The sequence below is a fragment of the Phascolarctos cinereus genome, unplaced genomic scaffold (assembly GCF_003287225.1).
Source record: "Phascolarctos cinereus isolate Bilbo 61053 unplaced genomic scaffold, phaCin_HiC Scaffold_4;HRSCAF=312, whole genome shotgun sequence".
Classification (NCBI taxonomy): Eukaryota; Metazoa; Chordata; class Mammalia; order Diprotodontia; family Phascolarctidae; genus Phascolarctos; species Phascolarctos cinereus.
In genome coordinates this window covers 120,897,022-120,918,433 of record NW_027555847.1, presented here as the reverse complement: position 1 = coordinate 120,918,433, position 21,412 = coordinate 120,897,022, and the positions used below count along the sequence as shown (strand labels likewise).

Sequence of the window (21,412 nt, the reverse complement as noted above, 5' to 3'; positions counted from 1 at the left end):
ACAGAGAAATCAAAAAGTAATTGGTCTTGATGATAGGACAAAGAATTTTAACAGGTTCTAAGTTTCGAAGTTAATGGTAGCCATCAGAACTATAAAAAGAACTTACCCTTCACACACTCTACATTCAAGAGGCACCTACTATGTGTCAGGTATATATAGTATTTGCTAGCCAATGGGATACAAAGACAAAAATTAAACAGTGTCTGCCCTCAAGGAGATTACATTCTACTAGGGGGAATGGAAACATGTAGATAGGTAAGTAAATAGCAATTACATACAAAATGAATTCAGAAGAATTGGGGGGGTTGGAGGGACTAAAAGCTGGAGTAATTGGGAAAGACTGTAGGAGGTAGTACTTGAGCTGAGCTTTGAAGAGAGTGAGGAGTTCCAAGAAGCAATAGTGACGGAAAAGCATTAGACAGCCAATACAAAGGGACAGAGAAAGAATGGCATGTGCATTAACAAGCTGGCCAGCTTGGCTAGAATGCAAAGTGCTTGCAGGAGATAGTGTGTCACTGGCCTGGAAAGATAGGCTAGAGTCCCACTGTGAAGGGTTTTAAAAGTTATAAACCAGTGTTAATGAGAAATAATATGAGATCAGTCAGATGTAGTCTTTAATAGATTAGATAGATAAGGCAAGGAACAAAGGCCCATGAAATCAAGGTAGAGGGAGAGTAAAGACCACCAATTCCTCAAGTCAGTTTTTCTCTTCAATCACCTGATTTAGCACCCATGATTTTAAAAAAATTACAATCTTATACCTTCCACTTGCCCCATAAGCTTTTGCCTCTCTTTGTCTAACTTGGAGGCTCTGGTTTGATGGAGGGAACTATTCCTCTAACTACCACCACCTGCTGATGTCAAGCTGCTGGGGGAGGGGGGCAGATCATGGAGAAGAGGGAGGAGAGAAGACCTTACTCCATCCTCTTCCCTTCTCCTTGTCCTCCCCTCTCAAGCTCTCCCCATCTCAGCAATCCTCCAAAAACTCCCTTTGTAGGCAGAAACTGTACCTCCTGCCCTAATCTCCAGTTGTCCCAATCCATATATCGCCACCGGACCCAGATGGCTCTGGAGGAGAAAGTGATGCTGAACTGCACAGTCCTCCCTCACTTAAATCCAATTCACTTGCAAGTCATGGCATCACCTCTCTGATGTCATGGTCTTCTTCAAGAACAAAGAACAAACAACAATCATCTCTTCCCAGGCTGGGAAGAAATAAAATTCCCAGGGTCTTTGCATGCATGACCTCTGAGGACCCTCCCAGTTCTAGTTATGATCCTACAATCCTCTGACCTATGGTGCAAATCCATAATCAGGTACTTTCTTGACTCAGAGTGACTGCTGGAGTCACAGTGTTGGAAATGTGTTTGTTCCAGAGGATAATTCAGTTGTAGAGTGTTCATTATAACTGTATCATCAAAGCAGTGTTTCAGTCAGTCATCAAAAAGAACATGGAAACAGCTCTGCTACAAAGAGCCCTACTTTGCAATGGTAATCACTGTAATGGAATTTTAATAGTACTATGGAGTACCTTCACCAAAGTCCTGCTAAGATGCCTCATCTTAAGATGGAGGTGACCCTGGATTCCCCAAGGCTGGCTGTTCAGAATTCAAGCTCTAGAAGGGCCAGCCAAGCTGGAATGGCTCTAAGGAGACCCAAGGTCCAGTCTAGCTAAATTCAGAGAGGTTTATCATCAGAACGTTAACCCCAGAGGAAATGAATGTTGTTGTTGTTGTTGTTTTTTCTGCCACAGAAACTCAGAAAGACAAACTGCTCTGGTGTGAAGGGGTTGAAATTTGCTTCAGTGGAAAAGGAACCCAAATTGATGAATTCACAGATCCTTGAAGGATTGAATTATATGCAGTAATTTTTATGAAAACATACAAATTAAGCGTCCTGGTGTCTAATATATCTAAAGTGGCTTCCTCACACCCAAGAATTAGCTTTTTCACCAACTATTGCTTCTAAAACCAAACTAATATTTGTGCTCCTGCTAAAAGCAGAATGGTGTAGTCCAAAGAACACTCAATTTGGAGGCAGCAGACTTGGGTTCAAATCCTAACTTTCCTTACTACCTCTGTGATCTTTTGAGCAAATTATTTCACTTTATGAAATCTAAATTTACTCATATGTACAAATAAAAGATTGCACTAAAATTCAAGGATTCCTAATGCTTTTGTGTTCCAGAGTCTGGTGAAGCCTATGAACTTCTTCTCAGAATAAAATACATGGGATTGCAAAAGCAAACCAATTACAATGAAATACAGTTACTGAAATATAAAAAAAAAAAGCTCATAGACCCCAGGTTAAGAACCTCTAGCTTAGATGATCTTAAAAATCCCTTTGAATGCAAATCCTACAATCCTATTTATCTAAAAACTAAATGTTTTCAGCCATGAATTTCCAGTTCAATTTTGCATGCATAGAATTTCACAGTTAATTTCTTCCTAATAGTTCAGCTTTACTACTTTATTAAGGTACACACATACTTCTTCCTTTTCTTTTTGAAATACAAACTCTGTCTTGCAGTCAATAAGCACTTAAATAGATGGCTCAGTGGACAGGGTTCCAGGCCTAGAATCAGAAGACCCATCTTCCAGAGTTCAAATCCAGCCTCAGACCCTTACTAGCTGTGTGACCCTAGGCAAGTCACTTCATCCTGTTTGCCTCAGTTTCCTCATCTGTAAGATGAGCTGAAGAAGGAAATGGTAGATTACTCCAGTATCTTTACCAAGAAAACTCCAAACGGGGTCAGGAAGAGCAGGACATGACTGAAAAATGAGTGAACAACAACACATACTAGGAACTGTACTAAGTGCTGGGGATGCAAAGGCAGGTGAAAATCATCACTATCCTCAAAGGTTTCATATTCTAATTAAAAAGATAACATTCAAACTAGGTACATACAGGATATATAGGGAGTAGATGAAGGGTAATTGAAAGGGAAAGGCATTAGCACCTGGGAGCACGGGGAAACCCCTGCTACAAAAGATGGAACTTAAGCCGAGTCTTGAAGGAAGCCAGGGATATACTGAGCAGCAGAGGTAAGACGGCAGAGCATTCCAGGCATATGGGAAGACTGCTCTGAAAGCATATAAATTTTAAGGAAGCATGCTGTCAAATTAATACATAGATACATAGATCTGGTCGCCTCCACTCCTCTGATTAAATCTTCAGTGGCTCCCTATTGTCCACTGTAGGAAGTTCAAACTCCTTTGCCAGGCATTAAGAGCCTACCACCTGCTTGGTTCATACAGTTGCCAATCAAAGTGGACTATCTGTCCTCCTTCCTCCCCTCCCTGAACATGCCCTGCACACTCTGACTTCTACTCCTTTGTACAAATCATTTCCTGTGCCTAGAATGCTCTGCCTTTCCCATATTCATTTGATGAATTCTTAATCATCCTTTAAAATACAATTCAAAATGTTGTCTCTTCAGAAAGCAGTTCTCCGTTTTCCTCCTTTTTGGTAACAACTTTCCTTCTTGGATTTCACATGACACTTTGTTTAATGTACTTCTCTAACTCACTTAGCATGAATTATTGTGCATTGTAGTTATATGTATTTATGCCTTTATCTCTCCTTACACACATACACACAAATACATACTTACAACACACACACACACACACACACACACACACACACACACACACACACACACCATAAGCTCTGTAAGAGCTTATATCTTCTCTAAACTTTGTACCTCCCCCAGTGCCTAATACTTTAACTGCAAAATAAGGATGTTGGACTATGTGATCTCTGCCTTCCAGCTCTTAATCTATGATTCTGTGATTCTTTTAAGGAGGAATTTTATAAGACTGACAAACAGCTTTTATAATTGGAACAAATCATGCATGCCATTCAGTAATACTTGGAAATCCATCATGCATTTGATTTACACCCAGCATTAATAAATCATACAGAAGTAGCCCCTGTGTAGCCAAGATAGTAAACAAAAGTAAACATTGTATTTCACCTACCTATTTGGCTAGACTCAGTGAAAACTCTGGCTGCATCCACTGGAAGAATGCCTTTAGTATTTGACTAGATTGGTTATTTCTGGAACCTTTTCTGGAATATTAACTTTATTTGCTCTAAATCTGCAGGAAGCCACAGTGGAAGTGCAATGAAATATAAATGATTAAAAAGCAAAGGAGGAAAAATGTAGGTTGGTGTGTGTTTTTGCCACAACTTTCGGCAGCTCATATATTAACCACCTTCTTCCAGAGGCTATAAGACCCTTATTGCTCTTCTTACTCCAAAACCATCTTAGCTGGGTGCCATAGTCAGTGTTTCCCAGGGAGTGGAAGCCTTGCCTGAGGAAAGAAGCTAAGTTCAAATCCTGACTCTGCCACTTAATTGGGCAAGTCACTTCCCTCTGGGCCTCGGTTTCCTCATCCATTAAACAAGAGGGTGGGCTCTAGATGACTGCAAAGGTCCTTTTCCTACTCTAACATTCACTGATTATTATAGGCCACTAAGCTCTATATATTTTCTCAAATGCACATGGTACTCTAAACTTATGTGTTGTTGTTTTTGTTCAGTCATTTTTCAGTCATGTCTAACATCCCCACCCCCAATTTGGGGATTTCTTGGCAGAGATGCTAAAGTGGTTTGCTGTTTCCGTCTTCAGCTCATTTTATAGCTAAGGAAACTGAGGCAAACAGGGTTAAGTGACTTGTGCAGGGTCATACAGCTAGTAAGGGTCTGAGGCCAGATTTGAACTCAGGAAGATGAGTCTATCTGCTTTATCCACTGGGACACCTAGCTGTCCAGAAACTAATATTTAGTGTATGTTACTTAAGGCAATTATGTTGCTAAGGACAGTGGTCAGCTCAGGTAATTAAATCAACTGTCCTATAACGGACAACCTCTTCTCTAGGAGTTTCATTAACTCAGCATCCTAACCAGCTGAATTCCTTTCCTAAGAAAGGAAACCTTCAAGAAAAAAAAATTGTCTGAAGACATCAATTATTTCCATTTCATAGATGTTTAGTATACTATATTGACCAAACTAGTTTTGTACAATAGAAATAACACCACTGGTATTAAATAGGAAAAGAGGTCCAAATTGGCTTAATGTCCTATGTTGATATCATTCCAATTTTTCTAACAATAACGAACAGCTTACAAATGCTAATGAGTAACTAATTCCCTTTGCCTACAAGGAAAGCAGTGAAGTAAAAAGTACTTTAAAGTGAATAAAAAATCTCTCATTTATATAGTCTTCAAGGTTGTCAGGACACTAAGATGTCTTAAATATTTAAATATTTATATTAAAAGTATATAACATGGCAAGCACAAAATTGATTTTCCAGCCGTCTTACATATATACCCACTCATCTGCTTAATTATTTTAACCATTTATATGTGACACAATTGGGAGGTAGGTAGGGAATGCCACCATTGATCACACTATAAACCTATACACAGTACTCTAATATCCTGGTTAGATGAATACTTTCCAAATTTTTTAATTATTCTTTATTCACTGATTGAGTCAAATTATGTATGTATATATACATATATAATAGTACTTATTTCAGCACATTAAAAGTAGAAAAGGTTGAAGAATTTAGTGTTCTTTTTGAAAGACAAATTCTATTAATTTAATGCATGTAGGAAAAAAGGGGGGATAAAAAAGTAACTATCATATAGCTCCAAATCCATCGGGGAAACTTTATTTTTAAAATAGCAATTACAATGCCTTGGATTTCACTGAGGCATGTAGTGATATACTGCCTTTCTTAAATGGAAGATAGAACAAGAATGTGTTGTAACAAGATGCATATCCATCTTAAAATGAAAAATGTTATGATGAAATGTATATTTTCTACATCTCACTGGAGAATCTCTCAGGAGCTTACAAACCTTCTGTTTACATATATACTATCAAACAATTTATGGTCCTTCTATGGGACAAATCCAACTCGCCATTGATTCAAATCAGTGAACATTTATTGAAAATATACTACACATATATAAGGTACTGATGTGGTTTCCCACTCCCCCTCTTTTTAAAAGAATTTGTATCCTAGCCTTGCCACTTATTAGCTATGTAACTTTAGAAAATTATTTACCACCTGAGCCTCAGTTTCCTTTTCTGTAAAATGAAAGGGTGAAACAAGATGGTTTCTGTGGTCCCTTCCATTTTTATTGGGCATGCACTTTGAAAATGGGCTGTATACTCCTTACCAACTCTCCCCATACAAAAGTTAACACTGCAGACTTCAGTTCACTAGCCAAGCATGATAGAAAGAGTTCACTGGGTCTCAGTCCCTCACGGTTCAAATGTGTGTTTTATGCTAAAGAGACTTTACTTCCTAAACTGCCAGTGCGCCAAGTCTGTCATGGTAGCAATACAAATAGGAAGCAGCCCCTGGAAAACCTGTTCTTACACTTATTTCAAACGTCAGTATCAAAGATGATTGTTTGTCTTATAGCTGAACAGGGAAAGGTCAGATCTCACAGCCTTGCACAGAATTGTTTTGTTTTTGTTTTTGTTTTTGTTTTAATCGGCCCACAAGGCTCCTTAAAAAAAAAAAAAGACTGCCTTCCACAGAGAAATATATAGATATTAACACTGCAGTCAGATGTGTTTGTCACTTGCTGATATCAATCACTACTCTCCATAATTAAGGGAGTGAGTGGCTATTTGTGTAGGTGCTTGGTAAATCAATGTTGAATTTGCTCCTTTAAGTACATTTGATATAAATATTTAAAACAATCCAATGCTACAAATACCTTGAGGAAAGTATAATTGCAAGCTTTTTCATTTCAAGACACTTATTTTGCAAGGGATACTTTCTGTTTTTATCTATTAACAATGAGCAATGCCACATGCAGTAAAACCTTATTAAGTCAACATCAGTTTATCAAAACTGTGTGTAATTCAAGGCAATCCCTATTCCCCTTCTCCCTCATCATATGTCCTATTGTTCTTTAATAATGATATTTATACCTGTTTCATTGAAAATGCATTTTCCAGCTCTGCGCATTTTAAATTAATGAAGTTTTATGGTTCCCTATTTTCACTATTCCTTGAAATATTACCCCATACAATTCCCACTTCAATTCTCTGAAGTCAACAACTATATCGTAACTACATTCCTACTCTTAATAATGTTCTTCCTATCACTTTGACATGACAACACAACTCTACTCAAATAAAATGCCTGCAATTAAACTAAGCAACTGGTTGCTCACTAGATCCTCTCTTCATCCTCTCTATGGCATTTCTCTCTTCATATTGTATTCCTCCCTCAATCCCCCAGCTCCCAACTGACTTTTTTTTTAGAGCCAATTACCATGGTTTCAGATATCTGAAACCAAAAGGTGTAAACATGGCCAAATTCATCCCATAAGCCAAGGCCATGCTAGTACTGCAGTGACCACCTCCTACCCTTGTCCTACCTTGTTCCTAATCTGACCCTCAAATATCCTATGACTCCTTCCTCCTATTTGTACAACTTCCATATGGATAGTCAGCAGTTAGAGATTATGGTGCTGTCTGGTAAAATCATCATAATCCAGGGCCAAACTAAATTCAAATTTTGCCATTTGTGTAGTGGGCCACTCATTCTCATTCTCTCTCTCTCTCTCTCTCTCTCTCTCTCTCTCTCTCTCTCTCTCTCTCTCTCTCTCTCTCTCTCTCTCTCCTCTCTCTCTCTCTCTCTCTCTCTCTCTCTCTCTCTCTCTCTCTCACACACACACACACACACACACACACACACACACACACATTGCTTCACACAACAATAAAACAAGTTGTATATCATTATCAGAAAGCCATCTGTAACCCTCATGTTGTATTATAGTTTTTACCAAGCTCTTCAGAGAAAGATAAGGATTATTTGGATTGGAAAACAAAAACAATTTCAATTTTAAAATTTTAAATATGGAAACATAGTCTTACCTTTCCCTGGATTGGTAGGAAAGGGGTTTCCAAAATCTTGCTGTTTTGGCTTCAAAGAATGTGGCATTGTCATCCCTGGCCCCTGAGAAACCTGGAACAGAGGCTTCCCATTGGTAACCACTTGTCTCCTGGGGCTCAGTGCTGGAAGGTGGATGGAGCTGTCAGCTGAGTTGCTCTGAGGAGCTACCCCTCCTCCTGAGGGCAGCTTGAGGTGGAGGCTTCCAACAGCAGGACTGGGGGTGCTGCCATTGGATGATGGGCAAGAAGTCCCTGATGGAACTCTGACGGGGGGGATGTGCTGACCACCGATCATTCCTGGTCCCTGTGGAGTGCCTGATGTGCGGTGGAGATTCATGCTGCATGACCTTCCATTCATGGTGAAAAGCCAGGGGCTAGGGGTCAATAAATCCAGTGGCACTGGTGACTCCTATCAGGCCAGGTCCAAGATATTACCCATGGTGTAGGATTTATGCCTGTTTTAAAAAACAAACATAGGAATTTTTTCAATCAAGGATGAAAATACTTCATTGGAATAGTCCATATCCATAGTATCCTCATAAAGGTTTTGAAGAAGGGATACCTATGTCACAATTGTACTAAAGAAATTATCTGTTTTCATAGGAAATAGTTCATTTTGACAATTGTAGATTTCTAGTCTAGAAGAAACACAGCTCAATCTTTGTGAGCTGTGAAATTGTTACTTAACAAGTTCCTAGTGGCTCTTTTAATTCTAGAAACTCAGACTTTTGAAAGACTTCAAGTCTCTGATCAATGCAATGATTAGGACTGATGATAAAGCATACTACTCACCTCTTAACAGAGAGGAAGGAGACTCAGAGTGTAGAATAAGACATATTTTGGTCATGACTAAGACAGAATTTGTTTTGCTTGACCATGAATATTTGTTATAAGGGTTTGGGGGGATTTTTTTTCACCTTAATGAGGGTGGTGATGGGAAAAAAAGAAAGCAGATTCTTATTAACTAAAATATATATATTTTAAAGAAACCAAGGAACTACAAGTCTCTGAAATAGCTTTAAAAAAAAGTTAAACACTGTCTATGAGTAAGTACTCATGGGCACACCAAATTCCAAGAATGCTTTCTCTTTAAAAGAAATCTGCTGTGTTCTCCCTTAACCCTCCAGGAAACTGGTTCCTAAGGCTGGGATTCAATATGTATTCTTGATCAGATGGTGCCCTTGTGTATGGCACATAATGAAAAGTGAGCCATGACATGTCTTGGCTTCCAATAAGTTTAGGACAGTAGTTGCCTACAGAAATCTAGGAAGCAACGTTAGAGTAATAACACCATATTGCCCATAAGCAAAGAAATAAGTCTAAGCTACAATTTCATTTTTTAAACCCTGGAAGGGGAGGAAGGAGAAAAAAGACATGAAAATGGAATATAAGCAAAAGAGAAAAGAAATCTAATGCTGTAAGTTAGATTTATCCAGTGTGGAATTGCCAAAGACAGCTAGAAGGGAACTTGATGCTAGTCTGACATTTCATTTTACAAATGAGGAAACTCATGTGGCCTAGAATGGGGTAAGTGGCCTGTTCAAGGTCATGTAGGTAGCAAAAAGAGTCAGGACTTGAACCCAGGTCCTCTGACTCTGAGTCCACTGTTCTTATGCTATGATACACTAGGCACCACATATAGAAAAATCAAGACCAGAGATGTACAGGAGCAATGCTGCCTGCCCTATTCCACCAAAGAGCAGAGAGGAATGAGTACCCACAGTCATCAGGGCCACATTTTGAAATCATACATTGACAATGCCGCCATGGCCCCCAAATATATAAAGTTCCCATTTGGATGTGCCCTTCAGAACCAAATGGGGGTGGGGAAGAATGGGATGGGTAGGCCAGAAACTCCAAAAGGAGGTCAGGCTTCCCCAAGTCAGACATTTTCACATGTCTCAGCTTTACTCAAATGCCACTTTTTAACAAGAGGCCTTTTTTCAAATTTCCCCAGTTGCTAGTGTTATTGCCATTCCTGGAAACTTGTATATACTTTGTATATATTTTGTATTGACTTATCTATGTATATGTTGTTTCCTCCCAGGGAAATGTAAGCTCCTTGAGGGTAGCGACTATTCTGTTTTTGTCTTTTATTCCTAAATGCTTGCCATAATTCCTAGATTCCTAGAACAAGGATAGTGGTTGATACTCATTGAAAAAAAATACTCATTAAAAAAAAATGGGGTACTTGTATCTCCTTAATGTGATAGTTTTCCAGCTTGTGCCTATGCATTACATCCCAATCTCCCACTTAAGTAAAACAATAAAGGACCTACAGGGAACCTCGTAAAAGATGAGGAGATTCCTATCAACTTCCATTATGCTCCTGGTTTAACCTGAGTCCCTATAAATCAGAGGTGTCAAACAAGCAGAGGCCAGTGACATTCTAGAATGTGCCACAAGATCAAATGTTAATTGGGAAATATTTGACAAAATAAATAAAAATTCAGTAGAACATAGATAATATGTGATTTTCTAACTCAATATGCAGGACTCTTTGAGAATGGTTTAGTAGTTCTTTTTTTATTTGAGTTTGATACTACTGATGTAAATTATCTCAGAAACAAGACTAAAAGGAAGCTGGTGAAACAAACGATCTTTATCCCTTTTCCCCTAACCACAAAATCATTGCATTGTGGAGCTAGCAACCTTTGTACTCCTCACCATGTACACACACACACACACACACACACACACACACACACACACACACACACACACCTCCAAGTAAAATATTTCTGTTTCCTGCAATTGTTTAGAAAATCTGGGGCAATACCCTTTGATCCAGCAACACCACTACTAGATTTACATCCCAAAGAGATCCCAAAAAAGGGACAAGGACCTTATATGTAAAAATCTACATAGCAGCTCTTTTTATGGTGGCAAAGAATGGGAAATTGAGGGGATGACCATTAATTGGGGAACGGCTGAACAAGTTGTGCTATATGAATGTAATGGAATACTATTGTGCTGTAAGAAATGATAAGCAGGTATATTTCAGAAAAACCTGGAAAGACTGACATGAACTGATGCTGACAGCAAAACCAGGAGAACATCGTAAACAATAATAGCAACACTGTGAGATGATCAACTATGATTGATTTATCTCTTCTCAGCAATACAATTATCCAAGACAATTCTAAAAGACTCATGATGGAAAATGCTATCCACATACAGAGAAAGAACTATGGAGTCTGAAGGCAGATCAAAGCATACTATTTTCACTTTTGGAGGAGGGGTTAAATTTTTTTCTCATGGTTTCGTGTCTTTTGTTCTGATTCTTCTTTCACAACATGACTAATGTGAAAATATGTTTAACATGATTGTACATGTATAACCTATATCAGATTGTTTGCCATCTTGGGGAGTAGGGAGGGGAGTGGAGGGAGGGAAGGAGAAAAATTTGGAACTCAAAATCTTATAAAAATGAATGTTGAAAACTATCTTTACATGTAATTGGAAAAATAAAATATTAAAAAAGACAATCTAGAGCAAGAAAAAAAGTTCATTTAGAGAGATATAATCAGAAAAATCTAATTTGTAGAGGATATACATTTTTCAAATAATCTACAGTTATTAAAGAGTACGCTGAAACCAGTTCTAACTGGTCTGAGAGAGCCAATTATTAAAATTTTCAGTGTGAGCATTTACACCTCTGATATCATCAAAGTTTCCAATCAGGGCTTGATTTTTTTTCATCAATTGTCTAGACTTTTAAAAGTAATGAGAAAAAATGTTTAAAATATAGACTAAAGTTAAAAGTATTCCTGTATTTTTCAGAGAGCTAATTATTAAATGTTTACTAGCATACCACTGGATAGTACACATAATGCTATCCTTACCAAGGCTCTTCTACAATAATACTGTTCATACATTGTAGCCAAACCCCATCATAAGGTTATACCACTGTGACTGTTCAGCTGATCAGTATGTTACAATGGAAAGATTCAGAACCACAGAACTTAGATTTGCATCTTGTCTCTGCCATTTACTTATTTTCTGACCTTTAGCAAATCACTTAAACTAGCTCTGGGCCTCAGTTTCCTCACCTATAAAATAAGGGAGGTGGATCTGATGACCTCTAAGATTCCTTCTAGGTCTAAATTTGTGATCACTTTAGCCATATAAATTATGTGGTTTCTTTCTGCTTCCTTCCCCATGTTGCTTGCTTCATTCCCAGCAGCATCATTTCCAACAATTTATCTTTAGGACTACATAACAGACTAGTTAAAAGTAAGCATTTAAAGAAATTCCAGCCACTTGACTCAAGCCTTCTAGAGGCATAAAAATGAGAAAGATAATAGTTAAGGATAATCTTCCCATCTTTGCTCTGGAAGGACTTCGATATAATCTTCCTAGTATTCATATTTGAGACAACTAGATTCTATTCCCAGTCATTCTATTGATTCATTGGGCCATTATGGCAAGTCATTTTGTTTCCTGGTGTTTTACCAGATAACATTTGCCATTTATTTCTCAGACATTAATTAAATAATGTTTGCAGAGCCCTTTGAACTCTACAAAGGAAAGCACTTACTCAGTACCAGAAAAAAAAAATCAAAAGAAATATGATTTACTGGCAATTTGTTTAAACTGGGGAATTGTCCAGCAGGACTGGAAATATGAGTCACTGAGTCTATGGTCCAAGTGACAAGTGTCTGTAAATTTTTAAACTACGTCCATTTCCAGGTTTTTAAAACAAGGGAGTCATTTTTGGCAGCAAGAACACATACAATAAGAAATTTCCATCAAAAATCTGAACAAAAACATATTTACTTATCAAACCATTAGGCTGGGTCAGTAGGATGGAGAGGTTATAGAAAGGAATAAATAATTAAATAGCTGGGAGCTTGATTAGGCATTGGACGCTTGCACCTGCCTGCCTTTGACAAGATATTTATTTTGTTTTAATTTTTTTACAAACTGTGCCCTTCATTTTAAATAGCTTAAGGGTGAAAGTAAAAATAAAAATGATAATTTAAAATACTATACCTAAAGAACATAGCCAGCAAGAAAAATTATTACCACCATGAGGAAAAAGCACTAAAGCCAATGGCAATTTCTTCTTCCGAAATGATCCAAAAAGAGCAGCTTAGAGATGAAAGAATCCACACTGAAATATATCCTCATTCCAGTTTTCCACAGTAACTATCACTGAATAGACTTTCCAGTGTCAGACCCCAGAATAAAAAAACTCATTTCAGTATATTCTAAATATACATGCCAGCTCCAAAATCATAGTAACATGCTTTGATGGTATGGGCACCTTTCTTTTCAACCACTTATTGACCAATTGAGTTGGATAGTATGTGCCTTTTCCTCTCAAGAACTTCAGTGGATTTCCCATTTCCAACTGAAAGGTAATAGAACTTTAGACTGACATTTAAAGCCTTCCACAGTTCAGTTCCAATTTACTTTTCAAGATTCATTTCATACTACTCACACAATGTTCCATCTAAATTAGACTCACTTTCACCTCCCCCATCACTTTTGTCTTGTCCTAGAATCTCTATTTTCCCAACACCTAGCTCAGATGCTACCCTCTTCAAGAAGTTTACCCCAGCCCCTTCCCCAGCTGTGTATTTCCCCACAGGAAAATTACCATGTGTATTGTGTACATATTTGTATACGCCTGTATATGTACATGTTAACTCTGTCAATAGAATGTTAGCTCCTTGAGGAAAGGCACTGTTTCACTTTTATCTTTGTATGTGAATACTAGGAAGATTGTATCGAAGTCCTTCCAGAGCAAAGATGGGAAGATTATCCTGAACTATTATCTTTCTCATTTTTATGCCTCTAGAAGGCTTGAGTCAAGTGGCTGGAATTTCTTTAAATGCTACTTTTAACTAGTCTGTTATGTAGTCCTAAAGATAAATTGTTGGAAATGATGCTGCTGGGAATGAAGCAAGCAACATGGGGAAGGAAGCAGAAAGAACTAGTGAACTAAATGATTGGCACATAATAAGCATTTAATTAATGCTAGTTGATTATCTTCCATCTTCACCTTGCACCACCCCTATACCTGGAATGGATCCCTACAACCTCTGGTTCTTGAAGTTCATCCCTTCCTTCAAGGACCAAGGTGCCATCTCCTTTATGACATTTTCTTGACTCTAGATCCAACCCTCACCTCCTACTTCCAAAAGTGATCTCCCTTTCCTTAAATATTCACTCTGGACCTCTTCTACATATTATCAAATTAAATTAGATCATAAATGTTTATTAATCACTTACTATGTGCCAGGCATTCTGCTAAGTGCTGAGGATACAAATACAAAAAAATAAAAATAAAAATAATCCCTGCCCTTAAGGAGCTTACAATCTGATGGAAGGAATACAACACACAAAAGACTGAAAAGGTGGGGGAGGGCATCCAACTCAGGGGCATAGTAGAAAAGTCCCATAGTGCAGACAAGGTGAAAAAAGAGATGTCTGAGCTGAGCATCCTCCTTAAATGGAGGTTTTAGACTTCATGGATCAAGTCTTCAATCAGCAGAACAGACAGTAGCGATGAGGGAGAGCATCGAGGCTGATGGAATCTTATAGGATGATGAGGTTTTCTCAATAATAAGTTTCCTGGGAAGATGGTAGAGAAAAGGCAGTGGCTAGACTTAACCCACCCAAATTCCCCTTCAAACAATTTTAAAATGCCTCAAAATGAATTCTGGAGCAAAAGAACCCACAAAAGGATAGAGTCAAACAATTTTCCAGCGGAAGACTACTTAGAGGGTTGGCAGGAAAGGTCTGTCACACCAGGGATGAGAGTGGAGCTCAGTTCGATGCAGGCAATGCCTCTGCAAGTCAGCAGCAGGTTAGGTCCAGCAAGCCAGTAACAAGCCGTGGAGGCAACTGAATCTGCAGCAGCTGCTTTGAGAACTCTCAGCTCATAGAAAGTAAGGGGTTTGGACAACTGGTCAGAAAAAGATTGCAGAGGTCTGCAGGACCCTGTCACATTGCCCATACACAGATCTGATTGCAGAACTAGGGCAAGGAGGATCACTAGCAAAGTACAGCGTGTGGCCTCAGGGGAGTGGGGGCCCTAGTCACAGTTCCAGCGCAGAAAATAATGTTTGTGGTAACTCACAGACCAGAGCACAGGCCAGGAGAGTGGTAAAAATATCTCTCCTTGTATCATACCATATTGGAAGAGCTGAAAACTTACAGACCCCCAGAACTAGCTTGCGAAACAGCTGCACAAAAAGCAAACAAAAAATAAATAAATACAGACCTGACACTTGGGATAGTACTCCAGAAGCAGAGCCCAACTTTAACATAAAGTTAAAAATCAAGAAATGAGCTAAGTAGGAAAATGAGCAAACAACAAAAGAGGATCCTGACCACAGAAATTTACAATGGTGACAAGGAAGATCAAAACACAAACTCAGAAGAAGATAACAAAGTCAAAACTGCTACATTCAAAGCCTCAAAGAAAAATGTGAATTGGTCTCAGGACCAAAAAGAATCTTTGGAAGAGCTCAAAAAGGATTTTAAAAATCAAATAAGAGAGGGAGAGGAAAATTGGAAAAGAAATTAGAGCAATGCTAGAAAATCATGAAAAAAAGAATCAACAGATTGGTAAAGGAGGCATAGAAAATACTGAAGAAAAAATAAAACCTTAAAAAACAGAACAGGCCAAATGGTAAAAGAGGCACAAAAATTCACTGAAGAGAACTCCTTAAAAAGCAGAACTGGCCACATGGAAAAAGATGTACAAAATTTTTCTGAATAAAAGAATGACTTAAAAAGTAGAAATGTCCAAATGAAAAATGAGATAAAAAAGTTCACTGAAGAAAATAATTCCTTAAAAATTAGATTTGGGCAAGTGGAAGCTAATGATTCCATGAGATACCAAGAAAAAAAATAAACAAAATCAAAAGAATGAAAAAAGAAGAAAATATGAAATATTTTATTAAAAAAATAACTGACATGGAAAATAGATTGTGGAGAGAAAAGTTAAAAATTATTGGACTACCTGAAAGCCATGATTAAAAAAAAATCCCTGGACATCATATTTCAAGAAATGATCAATGAAAACTGCCCTGGATATCCTAGAACCAGAAGATAAACCAGAAATTGAAAGAATCTACTGGTCACCTCCTGAAAGAGATCCCCAAATGAAAACTCTCAGGAATATAATAGCCAAGTTCCAGAGCTCCCAGGTCCAAGGCAAAAATATTGCAAGTAGCCAGAAAGGAAAAAAAAAATCCAAATATCATGGGGACACAGTCAGAATAACGTAAAATATAGCAGCTTCTACATTAAAGGATCAGAAGGCTTGGAATGTGATATTTCAGAGGGTAAAATAGCTAGTATTACAACTAAGAACCACCTACCCAGAAAAACTGAGTATAATCCTTCAAGGGAAGGAATGGAAATTCAGTGAAATAAAGGAAATTCAAGCATTCCTGATGAAAAGACCATAGCTGAATAGAAAATTTGACTTTCAAATACAAGACTCAGGGAAGCATTTAAGGTAAAGTAGAAAGAGAAATCATAAGGGATTCAATAAGGTTAAACTGCTTATATTCCCACATGGGAAAATGACAATTATAACACCTAAAACTTTCTCATTATTAAGGTAGGTAGGAGGAATAGAGAGAGAGAGAGAGGGTACGGGTGTGAATTGTATATGATGGGATGATAGCTAAAACAATATTAAGGGGTGAGAAAGAGGAATGTACAGAGGAGGGGAGAGGTAGAATGGGACAATTACCTCACATGAAAGAGGAGAAGCTTTTACAGTAAAGGGAAAGATGGGAAGGGGGAGGTGCTTAAACATTACTCTCATCAGAATTGGCTCGAAGAGGAAATAGTATACACACTCAGCTGCGTATAGAAATCTATATTACCCTGCAGAGAAGTAGAAGGGGATAAGGAAATAAGAGAGGGAGGGGCTAATGGAAAGGAGGCTGGATTGGGAAAGGTAGTAGTCAGAAGCCAAACACTTTTGGGGGTGGACAAGGTGAAAGAAGAGAGAGAGTAGGAAAAATGGGAGAAATTAGGATGGCGGGAAATATGCAGTAATCATAACTGTGGGAAAAACTTAACAAGTTTCTCTGATAGGGGCCTCATTTCTCAAATTTATAGAGAACTGAGTCAAATTTATAAGAGTACAAATCATTCTCCAATTAATAAATGGTCAAAGGATATGGCCGGGCAGTTCTCAAACAAAGTAATCAAAGCTAGATGTAATCATATGAAAAAAATGCTCTAAATTACTATTGATTAAAGAAATACAAATTAAAACAACTCTGAGGTACCACCTCACACCTATCAGATTAGCTAATATGACAGAAAAGGAAAATAACCAATGTTGGAGGGAATGTGGAAAAATTTGGACACTAACTCCACTGTTCATAGAGTCATGAAGTGATCCAGTCCTTCTGGAAAGCAATTTGGACCTATGCCCAAAGGGCAATTGCACTGTGCATACCCTTTGACCCAGAAATACCACTGCTATATCCATATCCCAAAGAGATCATTAAAAAGAGGAAAGGACCTATATGTACAAAAGTATTTATAGCGGCTCTTTTTGTGGTAGCGAAGAACTAGAAATTGAGAGGATGCCCATCAACTGGGGAATGGCTAAACAAGTTGTGGTACATGGTTGGGATGGAATACTATTATGCTATAAGAAATGATGAGCAGGATGCTCTCAGAAAAACCTGGAAAAACTTACATGAACTGATGCAGAGTGAAGTAAGCAGAGCCAGGAGAGCACTATACACAGTAACAGCAAGAGTATACAGTGATCCGCTGTGAATGATTTAGCTATACTTAAGATAAAAAGAGAAAGAACTGATGGAGTCTGAATGCAAATTGAAGCATACTTTTTTAACCTTATTTTTCTCTTGTTTGTGTTTTCTTTCACAACATGACTAATATGGAAGTGTGTTTTGCATGGCTGCACATGTATAACCTATGCAAATCATTGGCCTTCTCAAGGAGGATGTAGGGGAGAGAGAGGGAAGGAAGGAGAGAATTTGGAACTCAAAATTTTGAAAAATGAATGTTAAAAATTGTTTTTACATGTTATTGAGGAAAATAAAATGCCATGTAAATAAGAAAAAATATGAAGAATAGTGTTCCTTTTAGAAAACAAAGAGAAAAAAAAGAAAGCAAAGAAAAAAAAATAATAATAAACTTACTAAGGCCTGGTATTACTCTGCTTTATATAACAATTATTTATGCAAAGGGTATATCCAGAAGAAAAAGTCTCATCAAGGTTAACTCCTCCTAAATAGGGTTAACAAGATTAAAGGGTAAGGACTTTGCTCTGGTATTAAATACTTCTCTCTGTTAGGGTAAAAGGAAGCAGCTAGGTAGCTCAGTGGATCGAGCACTAGGTCTGGAGTCAGGAAGACCTGAGTTTAAATCCAGCGTCAAACACTTACTAGCTTTGTGACCCTGGGCAAGTCACTTAACTTCTATTTGCCTTAATCACCTGAAGAAGGAAATGGCAAACCTTTCCAGTATCCTTGTTAAGAAAACCACTTAAACAATGTAGGTATGATTGTCCAGGGGGTCATGAAGAGTCAGAGTCAGACGTGACTGAACAACAACAAAACGTACAGTGTAAAAAGCTATACTACCACCCACACATGAAGTCATTGATGTCTCTTTGGCAAGTACTAAGGTTTGGGTCACTGTACTAAGCCCTGGGAATACAAAAAGAGAATCAAAAGATAGTTGCTGCCCTCACCATCCAATGGGAGACAACAAGCAAATAAATAAATAGAAAGCAAGCTATGTGTATATGTATGTATGTATGTATATGTATGTATGTATGTATGTATGTATGTATATACACACACACACACACACACAAGACAAATAGGAAATAATTATACAGGTTTGGAAAAGGCTTCCTGTTGAAGAAGTGAGGGAAGCCAGTAGGCAGAGAAGAGGAAAGAGAGCATTCCATGTATGGGGACAGCCAGAGAAAATTTGGGAGCCCAGAGATGGAATGTCTTGTTCATGAAACAGCAAAGAGGCTAGTGTCACTGGACCAGAGAGTAAGTGGCAGGGAGTAAGGTGTAAGAAAACTGCAAAGGGACTTTGAACACTAAACAGGATTTTAGATGTGATCCTGGAGGTGCTAGGGAGGCACTAGTGTTTATTAATTTGGACAAAGGGGAAGGGTGCGACATGGTCAGTCCTGCACTTAAGGAAAATCACTTTGGTGGTTGAATGGCGGGTGGATTAGAGGGAGGAGAGGCAAACAGATCCACCAGTACGCTATTACAATAGTCCAGGAGTGAGGTGCAGGGAAAAGGGAAGAAAATGTCCCATAGGAAGAAGGGGTTGGCACTCAACTGCCTCCCCACACTAGTTTTTCCCCATGCCTTATTTTTGAGGGAGGGACTCAAACATTGTCTTAAGGACTCCCTGAGGAAGGTGAGATTCATGATAGAGATGAAGGGCTTGTCTCTCTAGCAGCCCTGAGTGGTAATGTGCATGTGAATTTTTAACTTTTCTGCAGAGACATGGATCTGTGATATTCTGGTATTCCCAGGGGAAAGGCTGAGTCGGGCTAAGAGACTGGTTTGTGAGATGGCCCCCAAGATCAAACCTGGTTGGCATAAACTCAGAGTTCTGGTTCTAGACAAAAAAAAATTACATGTATGTGCTGGTGCTTCCCACTAATTTGTAAGTTTTCTGAGAGATGTAACAAGGGGAGTACAGTGTATATGCAGCATGGGAACTGGGGTCAGAAACATCTAAGTTCAAACACTGCCTCAAATACTTATGAGCTGCATCATCTTGAACAAGTCACTTAACTTCTCTGTCTCAGTTTTCTCAGCTATAAAATGGAATAATAATAGCACCTATTTCACAGGCTTGTTGTGAGGACTGAATTCCATGTAAAGGACACTACATGAATACTAGCTATTTATCTATCTTAGCATGTACTTAATATTTAGCATTGATGCATCACACACAAGACATTTAATAAATATTTGCTGAATTGAACTCAAAACAATCAATAGCAGATGCTTCACTCAGAAAAACAAACTCAACAGTGGAAATAGCCACGAGGGTGAAACTCAATCTCAGCTCTGCAATAAGATAGCTATATCACCTTGGACCCTTCCTTTCTCTGAGCTTGAGATCTTTTATCTGTAAAATGAACATGGTTAGACTAACAATCCTGAGGGTTTTTTCAGCTCCAACATTCTATGATTCTCTAGACTACTTAGAAAGAATTGATGATAATCTTTCAGACTAAGAAATGTGTAAATTAAGAAGGGTTGACGGATTTAAGGTAAATGGAATAAGCAAACAGCACCTCCAGGGTGGTCTTCCTTTAGTGTTGCCCAAGTCCGAACACCTGGCAGCGAATCAAAAAAAAAATCTCTTTGAATTGGGTCTGTCAACCTTGTACCTTGATAAGCCATAGCCAATCAATAGAATAACCCTTCTCCTACCCATATATTAAAAAAATCTAACAAGTAAATGAAAAGGATTAAGGACTTTAAAATGCATATATGAAAGTTCTCCTTTAATTGAAAAACTTTCCTGGTTCTTTTCTTCTTCTTGTTCATGGTGCATTAAGTCACTGCTATCAATATATAGGTACAAGATTAGGGTATGATAAAGAAAAGGGAGATGCGTATGTAACATCAGAGTGGCAATTTTAGTCACTTGTATGTTTGGGATATACCTTTTTTTTTTATACTCTACTATTTCTTGTGGTGACATTCCTCTTTCCAAAGCCCCAAACAGAATGAGAGTGGTTTAAACATCGTGTATACTAAAATATTTTCTTCCCCATTAGATTGTGAACTCCTTTAGGCAAGATTGTCTTTTGCCTCTTTTTGTATCCCTGGTGCTTGGCACAGTGCCTGACCCACAATAGGGGCTTAATAAATGCATACTGACTGACCTAGTGAGTATTTTGATAGTATTTCCTTCTTTCCCAGCACTTCTACATTCTGGAAATAGGCATGGGTTTCCTAAGATTTCTGTCTGTAAGTCACCATAAAGATTATTTCATTTTACATATGAGGAAGCTGATAACCAGAGAAGGGGAAGAAGGCATTTGCTCTACGATTTGAGCCCAGATCTCCATCTCAAGCCTCTGCCTCCAGGTCCAGTGCTCTCCACTACAGAATTCCATTTTGGAAGGAAATTAGGGATGTGGAGAGGCTGGATAACTTCAGGCATTTCCTGGGGAAGCTAGGATTAGAACTCAGAGATGCTGACTGTATTCAACCCTGTCCATTCCTTAGTATTTAACTGAAGCAAATTAAAAACAAAAACAAACACAAAACAAAAAGAAAAAGAAAAAAACAACAATGCTAACTCAGTCAGGCCCAAGAAACCATTCCAAAAAATCTAGGTCCCATCATGTCTACCTGAAGTCAAAAGCTGTTTCTTGGCAAATAACATTAATAGACTCATTTAATGTCATCATTCATTTGATGAGCCAGTTAATTATTAATTTTCATACATCATTTAATTTCCTTA

At 38.1% G+C, this 21,412-nt stretch overlaps 1 protein-coding gene across 1 annotated transcript in view; it reads right to left on the bottom strand.

Annotated features, from left to right (window-relative positions):
• Positions 1-21,412, bottom strand: part of GLIS3 (GLIS family zinc finger 3) — a 585,734-nt gene that overhangs the window by 548,964 nt on the left and 15,358 nt on the right. The window contains 1 exon segment of the mRNA XM_021006269.2: positions 7,919-8,391. Coding sequence (XP_020861928.1) covers positions 7,919-8,294 — 376 coding nt within the window. The 5' untranslated portion in view covers positions 8,295-8,391.